At 36.1% G+C, this 12,295-nt stretch overlaps 1 protein-coding gene across 1 annotated transcript; it reads right to left on the bottom strand.

Moving 5' to 3' along the window:
• Window positions 1–1,211: 1,211 nt before the first annotated feature.
• LOC103453627 (linoleate 13S-lipoxygenase 3-1, chloroplastic-like) lies at window positions 1,212–5,441 on the bottom strand. The gene is made up of 8 exons (NM_001294056.1): window positions 5,087–5,441; window positions 4,556–4,836; window positions 3,922–4,156; window positions 3,489–3,818; window positions 3,114–3,307; window positions 2,588–2,889; window positions 2,147–2,410; window positions 1,212–1,968 (listed from the first exon to the last, which is right to left on the bottom strand). Exons 1-8 carry the CDS (start codon window positions 5,439–5,441, stop codon window positions 1,212–1,214), a joined length of 2,718 nt encoding a protein of 905 aa, NP_001280985.1.
• Window positions 5,442–12,295: the final 6,854 nt, after the last annotated feature.

The following is a 12,295-nucleotide window of genomic DNA, read 5'->3' as shown; positions in this document are numbered from 1 at the left end:
TATTGTGATATGTGGCACTTAGGCAGGAATGCTAGGGGTATTGATGAAGCTGCCATAGGTATAGAGAATGGTGATGGACAATTTGTGTGGCCCGAAGTGGTGGAGGATGAGCTTGCCAAGCTCTACTATGGAGATGATGTGTTATACTCAAAGGTGACTTATCGTTGAGAACACTCACATCCTTCTCAAGTTGGGAAACCACTTTTTTTTCCGTTGAAATATTCAACCAAGAACAGAGTTTTAAGTTCAAGGTGAGGCTTCACCACCACCTACAAAGCGAAACCCAAACCCCCAAACCCATCTTCTCAACTCTTAGTGTTGATGGCCGTAAATTGAAACTCAAAAACTCATGTTTTCAACTTTATAAAAAATAGAAATCAAATGAAAAAAATACATTTCAACATATAATTAACGTAAGGTTTTAGCCAACGTAGGATAAACATTACATGATGGTAAGATTTAGTAGACCTCACATTGATGAATTATATTTATGGAAACCAAAACTTTCTGCCAAGTTTTTTGAGAAAATATTCCCGATGCTTGAATTCAATCGCTTGGTGGAAATTCCACCTTGGAATCATTTCAGCTTTGGACGTGACAGTGAGGAATAATTTGGGGAGCTTCCGTTGTTACCACTTGAATGGCAAATTTTCAAAATTTTGGTCACTCTAACAATTTATTTCAGTGATATTCCGCTGCCCTGCTCCTATGGAAGATTTCATTGCTAATTGAGGTGATCTTAAACTTCTCTTAAAACAGTGTAATAATTTACAACCAAATTTTGTAAAATTCACGATCTTTTTTTTTTTGTTCGCTCTCTAATTAATTAGTACTTATTTATTCTGGTAGGAAAAATAATTGGCTGTTGATCATAAAAATTTGTCAACAAGAGTATTCAACTTGGTGCATCATCAACTGCTAAACTATATATACGATTGATTATATAATTGTTCAAAATTTTAGCAATGTTCGCTTTTGCTACAACACAATAAACAATAGAAGAGGAATATAATTAAAAAGAAGTCGATGGTAGAAAATAGAGAGAAAATGACCAACTTCTAGAACATTATTAATTACGATTAAATTGTTTAACATATACATCCCACTAGATAACCCAACGACAAAAATAGCCTGATTTAATTACAAGTTATAGAGAATGGTCAGTAATTGCCTCCACCACCTCAAAATAATAAACTAAATGTTGTTGAGACTCATATCGAAATACTATTAGGCACACCACGACATGTAATCCCAGGGTCGGAACTTGGTACAAGCAACTCATAAGGCAAAACTCCTGCTCCACACCTGTGTTTAAGATTTGGATCACTATTCCTCCTATCAATCTCCTTCTCAATCTCTCTAATCTCCGCAGAAAACTTGTAAAATGCCTCCACCGCATCAGCATCCCCTGACCAAGTAGACGGTTGCTGCCTCTCCCCGAGGTACTCCTCATCCGGCGAATGTGTCGATAATGTGTCCACCACAGCCATGTATTTTGTGGCTTCCAGGACGCTTGGCAAAGCTGAGAGAAAGAACTTTTGTGGGTCTGATATGAAATTTGCGTATTCTGGGTCACCCTCTTCCGGGATCAATCTTCTCATCAGGGGTGGCCTGTTGGGGACGTAACCTCCATAAGGGTACTGTGCAAAATTAAGTGCCGCATGTTGAGCTGATGCTAGCCAGATCAATGTGCTGAGGATTGAGACTAGGTCATCTGCTGTGGACAGTAAAGGCCACCAGGTTTCATGGCGGAGATCAGCGTGACCTACATTGATGGACTCCCAGTACCATGCTTGCAGCTCTCTGTCTTTTCGGATTACACTTGAATCGGGGTAGTAGTGGTGCACGTAGGTTCGAACCCAGTTCTCGATTGCACCCCAGATGAGTAATCCGTCACTGCCATATGGGTAGTCTTCCATTACAAGTTTCACACCATGGGGTTGTGTTGGATCAGGCACTGCCATGCCCCTACATTACAAAATAATAAACCAAATAAATTAGACGAAGAACATAAAAACATATAGTATATGTCGGTAGCGTACGCTAACCAGACTTATATTGTCAAGCTGTAAATTGGAACCATACATTCAGGAAATAGTAAACCTAATGGAAACGCATGCAACATGCTATATCTTTAGTCACCTACCTTTGTACAAGATCTGCAGGAAGGCTTTGATGGTCAAAGCGCCAGGTTTTGTACGCTGAAGCACTGATTTCCATGGCATACCGACCTGGAGTGAAGCATGACTCGATGACACCATCAGCGCTGATCAAGCTCTGGCGAGCCAGTGCATTGATCTCTAGTGTGTATCTCATGTGAGGATCCAAAAGCTTGTAAATCGGGTGCATTGCGCTCAACTGTCTATGTGCTGCCAAGATAAACGGCTCTAGGGTAGCATGGGTACGTAGCCTGAAACCAACGCAACAAATTTTTAGCACAAACAACATTTGCAACAAAATTATATATAATTATAAAATAAGTAACTCTAAGTCGGTCACATAAATTGGTATGAATAATTTTGATAATATATAATCAAATATCACATAATAAAATAAGCTAATATGACAAAAGAGAGAATTTATGTACCAATGGTGTACGAGTTGGTGGACGCCGGCGTCATTGGCGCAGACATGCGCCTTAGCAAGCATCCACATCCAGTTGGTGGTGGCGTCGACAGCAGGTGTCAAAACACGCTTTGATCTTGAACTTGGTCCTGTATTGGGGAGGGTAAGCTCAATGGCGATGGGCTTCAGAGCTCCAGTAGGTGTCAAGAAATAAATGGTACGAGTTGCATATGCTTTTCTCCCATCCAGAGCATTAATCCGATCAAGAAATGGAAGGTATACGTCATGGTAATCCACTATGTACAACTTGTTCTCATCCAATGCCTGCAAAATTAAACAATACAAAAAACAAAAATGAGCAACAACATTACAAAATATGGTTCATGAAGGAGGTGTAAGGTCCCATAAAAATTGGAAAAAGTTATTCCAACTCCTAGTATGCCATATTTAAACTAACAACACTACAGATGACGATCAGAATGTCAATAACAGCTTCCTTAAAAAAATATCGGAAGTATTAAAATAGAAAAAGAGATAATGAGCAGTACCTGTTGAACAGTCATGCCATAGAGATTCGGTAAGATGTGTTCTTCTTTGAGAGCAGACTCTAATGGCCCATAAACCACAGCATCAAGTTTGCTTTCCGGTGGAAAAACCTTAAGCCTCTGAATGCTTAATGGATTAACCCCTGCAACTGCTTGGCGGCCGAATTCGTCATCTCGCAACCAAACCAACCTGTCCTCTGCACATGGAATAATATCTAAGTTAATCAAAAGATTAATCATGGCTTTTGAGTCATTAATTAGTTATTTAGAGTTTATTATTTTGCCCACACATTGACTGCGCAATCATATTTTTATATACTCAGTGGGCACATTGAGGGGTTTATATTGATTAAGAACATGTTGATCAGTGAAACTCACTGCTTAAGATCTTGGGGGTGTCATATTTGAGAACGCCCTGGTTATAGTCCTGGAATTTGCTGACCATACTTGGCAACGGAAGCTTCTTTAGGAATTCATCCTTCAAACCCAATTTGAGGAGGACGCCTTCACTGTAGAGGCTGTCGATGTCGGAGTATCCACGGAAGTCTTTGTCAGCTTTGAAGCTGGACATAAGGGTGGGGATCAAGTTGTGAAGAACACCCTTGAGCCTCCCAAATGAAAATGTGTCCATTTTTGACTCTTCAAATTGTTCATCTCTTGGCACATACATTGGTAGTGGCTTCTCAACCCTGCTCTCCGCTTGCATATCTGTGGTACAAACAAAGCAAGTAGACCATTTAAATTTAAGTTATCAAGATAGCAGTTTGGCAACATAATGTGATAGACGGTCTAACGAGTGAACATTTCTTACCAGTATCTGTAGGGAGGCGACCAGTGCGACATCTTCTTGGGTAGGGGATTTTTTTACCAAGTGTAGGCCTAGCAAAGTCGATTCCCTTATCAGGATTTCCCAAATCATTATACAAACCATAGTCATAGATCCTATCTGATAATTTTCTAACTCCACTGCCATCACCCCTCAGATTCTTCAACTCCCTCTGTCTCAGTTCCTTAAGCCCATCAGGGGTCTGGTCTGGTAAATATGGCTGCTCAAAATTAAATAAAAGTCAATAATTATTTAATGCATTTAAACATGCTGCCAAAAATAAAAATTATGTAATAAATTAAGTAATATAGAACAAAAGGACTGGAATGATGGTAGTGGGTAATGCTCTGTAGGGCCTAATATATCAATCAGTATCTGTTTGACTGCCCAATGAGGGCTAGACAAAAATAAAAATAAGAAAATTAATAATATCTGTAAATGCTACAGGCCGCTTGCCATGAAGGTATGAACTGAACCATTCAACTTGTCTGACGTAAATATACCCACCTAAATTATTAGTCACTTGCAGATATATTCAAAGCCTAAAATAAAAAAATTAGGTTTGACTTTCCAACGTAGGCCAAGCAAAATCGATGGGAAATGGAAAAATGGAATCTACCTTGTTGCAGAAGACTATTCTTTTCCCAGGGTGATCTTTCTTAGATTGAATCCAGGAATTTACAGGAAAATGCAGTGGACCGCAGGCAAAACCTTCAAGGGTTATGGTCTCCAGAAAGAACTCGTTTTGGTGCTTGTTTGTAACTGTGATTGCTCCTGGGACGCCAAAATTTGAGTCCACCATAAACTCAGCTGTGTAATTCACCCTCTCTGCCTTGAGATTTGATTTTTTAGACCAATCTTTTACCACACCTTCACTGCTTTTCCTGGGAGCCTTTGTTCCTACAAAAATTTAGGGAAAAAAAACCCAAAAATAAGGAAAAAAAAATCTTAGTACAATTTTAAATAGTGTAGTTAAAGAAGTTAACTTTAATATTTCTAAGTGATTTCCACACACTCACACACCCATATTTATATTTAGTATTCAAATTGAATAAACAAAAAAAAATCAACCGACAGAGATGAGAGGAGAAAAAAAAAGTGTGAGTAAATCAGTTTCTTCTAAGAAAACTCAGGTAGTAAAGTTGCTTACTTGGGTCTAATTCTGTACTGATAAGCTCCAAAACAACATTTCTACCAATTTGGTCAGCGAGGGAATCCAAGTGTTTGGAAATGGCCTCCTTAAAATCCTCCTTGTTCTTATTCCTCACAGTCACAACAGCTCTCACCTTGAACTTCACAGGCTTCTCAGCAGAAAAAACAGGCACAATCTTCACCAAATCTTCACTTATGGCCGCCAAAGGACCCCTCTGTGACCTTCTCAAATGCACCGCCGTCCTCTGCGAAGGCACCAAACTTGGTCTTGCCAAAAACAACTTATAAGATGATGAAAAAAACTCGGATTTTTCAATCAGAGAACTGCCCATGATTTGTTTAGTCAGTGCCATCTTCTTCTTCTTCTTCCTTAGTTCTCTGCAAACTTAAATTTGTTCGAGAAAGCTGAATCTTTTTTTACCTTGCTTTGTGCAGAGAAAAAAATAAAGAATGGTAGCTGCAGAAGAAGTGGGATGATTTATTTGTCAATGGAATATGAAGAATATGATGAGTTGGTGCTTCTGCTTTGGTATATATATAAAGAGAAAATGATCATGCGAGAGAAAAGTTCGATCGCACCACCGTCCACACGTTTATTTTAAAATATGTGCTTGTGAAAAATACTTGGACTTTGTACCTTACTTTTTAATGTTGGCTTCGTTTTTTGTATTTTTGTTTTTGGGAAACATTTTTCTGGGGACGAATTCAAAGAGAGAGAGAGAAATTAAACGGGTCCGAGTCAAACACGAGTTTCAGGTTTCCGAGTAAAGACGCGGTGTGGTAACGTGGGGAAGCCAATAAGAAACTAAGATATGTTGGTTGCAAAGGACGAGTGTCTCCTTGTCTTCTGTAGAAATGGCAACTGCGTCCGTGTGTATTGAAAAGTTTCATGAGTGTGAAGTTGATTGTTGGAGAAGGGGATTAGCTTTACTAATCTATGGTCCATGGTTGATTTGATAAAATATGAAGTCTTTGAAAAACGTATTATAAACTAATATTTCATTTTTTTCTTTGACTTTGTTTGGTTCTTGTTTAATATATACACTTTTTTGTTACAAAATAGGAATTGGAATCCTAAATCTTTAGGCTATTCATAGTTTCATGCTAATTATAACTTTTAACATTTCCTCACGAGAAAAAGTTTTATTTTGTTTTATTATGGCATTTGATAACTTATAGTTTAAATGGTTAAGGCATTTACTTTTACATTCGGAGTTCTATTTTGGATTGTCTCTCTTAATATTTATTGTTTGAAAGAGGTAAGTTTTTTTTTTCTTTTCTTTTCTTTTTGTTCTTCATGATTTATCAAGAACCTAGTTTTTTTTGGTCAAATATCAAGAACCTATTATTATATTTTTATTGAATACGTACATATGTTTTGTGCTTGTTTCTGAAAGGCAAAAGACGTTTGAGATAAAAATTTGGAAATGCTTTTGACTCCTACAAACGTTTGTTTGGAAAGAAAGAAAAAAAAACCTACTGTATGCTTATTCAAAAAGCATTTTCAAATTTTTTTTTTCATTGAAATTTCAATGTGTTTATAACAAGACACTAATAGAACAATCTCTTAGGAGCAAAAATATATGTTATGGAGTAAAATATCATATAAACGATAATTTATTGGACATAAGGTAAACTGATAAACTTCATCAATTGTATACATGCAATATGGTGGTGTTGGTGGTGGTCAAAGTAGAGGTGGCGATGATGCTCATTGGAATGACAATGGTAGCGATGATGATGTCAATGTTGGCGGTGGTGGAGGTAGAGGAGATGGTCATAATAAGGTGATAAGGTGACATGGTAATTGAAGTTGATAATAATAGTCATTGCATTATGGTGGATGACACAGTATACCAATAGAGAAATGAGAAAAATGAAATCCATCAAAATCTTAAAGGGAAGAGGTTGGATTTACTATAACAAAAACTTACAATGAAAGCACCAAGTCCATCGAAATTCATGGCTTTTAAAATCCTTTAAAGCAGATGAAATTTTGAACAGCTAGACTTTTGCCAAACTCACAAAAAGTCGTTCTCCAAAAAAAAAAAAAAAAAAAAAAAAAAACTCACAAAAAGTCATAATTAAATAACCCAAGATTTTTGTAGATATTTTAGATCAAAAAAGTCTTTATTTAATACAGGGTGACTTATCGACATTTTAGACCATCCTCAAATGAAATGTCTATTTATAAGGGTCAAATTACAATTGATGACTGATGTAGCAATCTGAAGTCTTATGTCAAATTTTGTATTTCTCCAGCTGAATTGTTAAATATTATTTTATTATTTAAATAGAGTTTTAAATGGTTGTAATTATTAAAAAAAATGTTTAAAAAGTTGGAATGTTAGTGGAATAAGGGATCAACCATTAAAATAAATTTGACATTGATGCCAAATTTGATTCCAAATCATAAAGCCTTCAAATCCGATCAGTCAATAACACTTTGGTTGAAAAGACTTTTGTGTCAAATATGCACAGTGACATATTATCTAGGATTTTAACATCTCATTTGGAGATACTCTTAAAAATCTGTATTAAATACACTGGAATTTAATAGTCAAGTAAAGTCTACCAAATTCTATATACAATACGTCCACTTAATTGGCATGCATACATAGTGAAGAATAATACTATATTGTATTTAGTGGCTGAAAATTTTGGTAGAAATATGAGTAAAGTAGTACAGAACTATAGACGACAATGACATGGAAACTTCATGTAAGCATACTGCAATTTATTGATCAAAGCTGACCGAGTGGGATATGGAGATCCAAAACATAATCTTGTATTTGACAACAAAACAATGGTCTGAAAAATTGTGTACTGATCTGTCCCCTTATATCTTAAACATAGTGATTCGCGTTAATCTGTTCGACTAACCATCTAGCTACCCAGAAACTGCAAGAGAATCAACACTATTTAATTTGGCCACGACCACATTGACCTCCATGACATTTCCCAAGTGCAATATTAGAGCACTTGGTAACTCGTAATCAGATTTATTTATATGCGTATTAATTCCTGCTTCTGAAGACTTCAAATTGAGACTTAGGAGTTTGGCCGCAGATTGATCAAGTTAGATATACTATACATTTCAATAATTCATGCACGTAGGTTACTAGCAATCATTCATGCACGTGTTATAATTGTGTTTGCTAGTGTAACCAATCATGCATGCATATGTAGATACTATATTTCAACCATTCATGCATGTAGGTCGTAAGTTCATATTCACATGCGTGTTATATTTACGATTGCCAATTATCTATACGTACATAAATGACTGTAGTCTGTTGATAAATTGTAAGCCTTAAAAAGTTGTGACCAGTATATTGTATATTCATGCGTCTTTCTGCTAGGAAAGCTGCCATACTTTGAAGTTTGCTTTTTGTTACCAAATATATGTGCGTGTGCAAAGTTGCAAGGGCTCGTTTGGTACTCCATATATAAAACTGGATAATACTAATAATACCGAATCAGATGTTAATGCTCTAACGTATTAAATAGTACCCGGACTAAATATCCAACCCCATCACTTTAGAGCAATTCCACCCATGGAGCCCTTCCTCCTGGCAATCCACTATTCAATCCACCATATTAAACAGTAACTGCCTTAAATGAATAGTAACTACCATTAATGAACAGTAATTATCATTTACATCTCCACCCTTGGAATCCTCCCCTGACAATAAACAATTAAAATAATAATTTTTTTTGTTTGTTTAAATAATAAAAAATCCTCTCTCTCTCACACAAAAAACACTCTCTCTCTCTGACACAAAAACATAAAATATTGCAAAGCCCTCGGGCCAGGGCCGTCGACTCCCCACCCCCCCCTTTGCTCGGGCTCCCACCCTCACTCGGGCCCTTCCCCGCTGGAGCTGCTCCCACCGGCCCTCAGACCCTTTCTCCTCCCCTGTCGCCCGAGCAACCAGCATCCGCTGGAGTTGCTCTTAATACTCCTCACACCCGACTAATTATCCTCCCCAAAATCGGTGTATTATTAGTCCGACTCTTTGCTTTGCCAAGTTCCTTTTCTCTCTCTCTCTTCTTCTCTCCGTCAGAGGAACGCCCCTTCCTCCCTTCCTGAGATCCGTTACGACTTGCGAGGTCGATCCATGGCTTCCAAGCAAATCTTGAAAGAGTTCAAAGATCTCCAGAAGGACCCCCGCATGTTTCAAAGTTTGATCTGGGAATTTTCTGTTCTCAGAAGGACCCTCGCATGGCTTCCAAAAGGATGTGAAGGAGCTCAAAGATCTCCAGAAGGACCCTAAATCTCCAGAAGGTCAATCCATGTTCATTTTTCATCGTCCTCAGCATGTTTCGAAGTTCGATCTGGGAATTTTCCTTTTGGCGATATGGGTTGTTCATATTTTGGGTGCTTAGTTGGTTCTGTGTTTGTTGTTGTTGAAGTTACATTTTTAGGTGAAAGAATATTGGGAAATTAGAAGAAAAGTTTGTGAATGCAAATTAAAAATTTTGTTTTTCTCCCTTTTTCTTTTTCATTAACCATCATTTTTTTCTTAAAAATAATAATATATTTTCGAAGTTCTCTCATCGGTGCACTGCCACCACAGTATAAATAATACGATATCAATTCGATATGGTACCAAACAACTCATTAATTTAATTGTACTATCTGATGACTACTTATTTTATTCAACTGAAATAATATAGTCGAGCTGCCAAACGAAGCCTTAATATGCATCTAAAAGTAACCCTCATTTGTATTGCTTTGGACAGGGACATTGTTGCCACTAAAAGTAGAGTGGGCCGGGTATCTAATTAGTGGATTTTGCATGGTTGTATATTGTAATGGAAAACCAGAAGTATTAGCAAATTTATAGCATGCTGCAATTGTGACTTTCTGTAAGTAAAATATTTCGGTAAGCTGGCTGCATACCTCACCTGCACGAACTTTCCTCTAGTGCTTCTCATAAGAACAATCTGATGACTCTTGATTCAAATCAACCTTATTTTGATAACAACTCATTTGCAAAGCAGTCAACAATAAATATTAATCAAAATCTCACTAGAATTTGATTGATGGAAATTGTAATTTCTATGAAAGCTCAGAAGGCTGTATTACTTTGAGTTTTAAGTTAAGGCTGCATGATTACTAGTTAATTGGTCAATTCTGTACAACCCTTATCTGTTGAATTATTGGAGACAGTTCAATAACGCAATCAGTAGTTTAATTTGAGAAAGAAAATGAAGGTGGCGTGTCATGCATTTGAGTGAAACTTTAGATGAAAATAAAGGATTTAGGGAAAATTCAGAATTCTTAATAATCTCATATACTTCGGAATATTTTATTCTTCTTCATAATAAGGTATTTATAAGAATACAATGGAGCAATAATAGAAATAAATAAAATCAAACCTTTGTTCACAAAGCAAGGAAACATAGACCAAATCAAATCATATCAATTCTCTAATTAAATCAAATCACTAATTAAATCAAATCATATTAGTCCCTAACTAAATCAAGTCTCTAAAACACTCAAAGGAGGATATGGGTGGGCTTATGAGGGACTTTGCTGGATTGCAGCAAGCGGCAGGTGGGAAAGCGGGCTTGGTTTTCAATAATACGGCGATGGCAGAAGTTGCTGTGATTCGTGTGGCGTTAATGGTATGTATTGAGATGGATTGTGATAAAGTGGAGATTGAATCTGACTCTCAGGTGATAATTAGTATGCTTAATAGGGAGTATGTGGTAGATGCTACTTTAGAGTGTCTTATCCATGATATTGGTCATTTGGCGTCTCAATTAGGAAATGTGAGGTTTGTGTTTGTCAAGCGGAATGGAAATGCCATTGCTCATGTTGTAGCCTCGTATATTGCCTCACATGGAAGTTCTTTTCATTGGGATGCTTTTGGTCCCGAATTTTAATTTAATATTCTTAATGAAGACGTAAACAAATTAAAATTTAATAAAAGTTATACTTAAAAAAAAAAAAACAACTTTAACATTTTACTCAAAGTACATTTTGACATGGTTCATATGTATAACTGATCTTAAATATTAAATGATCTCAGTTAATTATTGAGCATGTTCATTCTTTTTGGACAGAGATGATACAAATCCACATGAAGTAGATATTTTCTCTCTCGTTTAATGTTACATTGGAGAATTCATTGCTCTATTCACCATCAACACCAGATTAATCTCCATGATTTGATGCTTTTTATTATAAGAAAAATGAGCAACAACCACCAAAATTAACTATTTAGTTATTGTTGTTGACGTAACAATGATGTTACAAAAAAAAAAAATGTGGCCGAAGGTCAAAAAATATGTACATTTTTAATGTATTAGTTACTATTATGGTGTGGTTATTACTTACTTTTAGTATTTTTTTTTATTATTAATAACATCATTGTTATGCCAAAAACAACGAAATAGCTACTAATCTTAATAATTGTTGCTCGCTTTTCTCGTAATGTTTTCTTCTTTGTTGGTGCGAATGATTTGCCTTTTCTCAACCCACGGTTTTGAAGAAAATAAAATTTATCTATGAAATGGTAATATAGGTCTTGAAGTGTTTTGCCGTGCGGAAACAATATTCAAATGTCCAACAAACTAGAATTAATCTTGTACAATATTTAATTGGATGATTTAATGTTTAGTAAACGGTGGATTCTACTAGACCTAATTCGTCCATACATTGAGGGATTGAGTGTCATAGCTAGCCATTGACCGTAGAACCACTCCTCTTGAAATTTGACTACGACCAAATTAGAGAAGACCAAAATAGAAAAGGAACAAAAATAAGTATAAAAAGACAGACTTTTGTTACTTATTAGGTTGGTTAAACTTTAGTAATCAATATTAAGTTGATTCAATCAACATATGTAATAGAATAATTCAAGTTCTAGTTTTACGATTGTATTCGAAGTTCATGAGTAAATTAAATTAAATAATGGAACACTGCCGCTAGGCAAGTCATAAACTTCTCAAACTTAGATTTAGAAATTGTTATAAGCATAATGCTTGTGTTCTTCACAGGGCCGGCCCTGAAAATTTGGGGGCCCTAGGCGAGCCTTCGAAGTGGGGCCCTAAAATTCTTTGATCTCTGGTTCTTTGTATATTGATTTGTATAAAAAATAATTCGCTAAATACATAAAAAGTTCTATTTTCACTTCAAATATCATTAAAAATTAATATCAAAAGAAGATAAATATACAAACATTATTTAAACATT

This window comes from Malus domestica, chromosome 09, assembly GCF_042453785.1.
Source record: "Malus domestica chromosome 09, GDT2T_hap1".
Lineage (NCBI taxonomy): Eukaryota > Viridiplantae > Streptophyta > Magnoliopsida > Rosales > Rosaceae > Malus > Malus domestica.
Note: the sequence above shows the minus strand (reverse complement) of the source record. Positions and strands in the feature narration are given on the sequence as shown.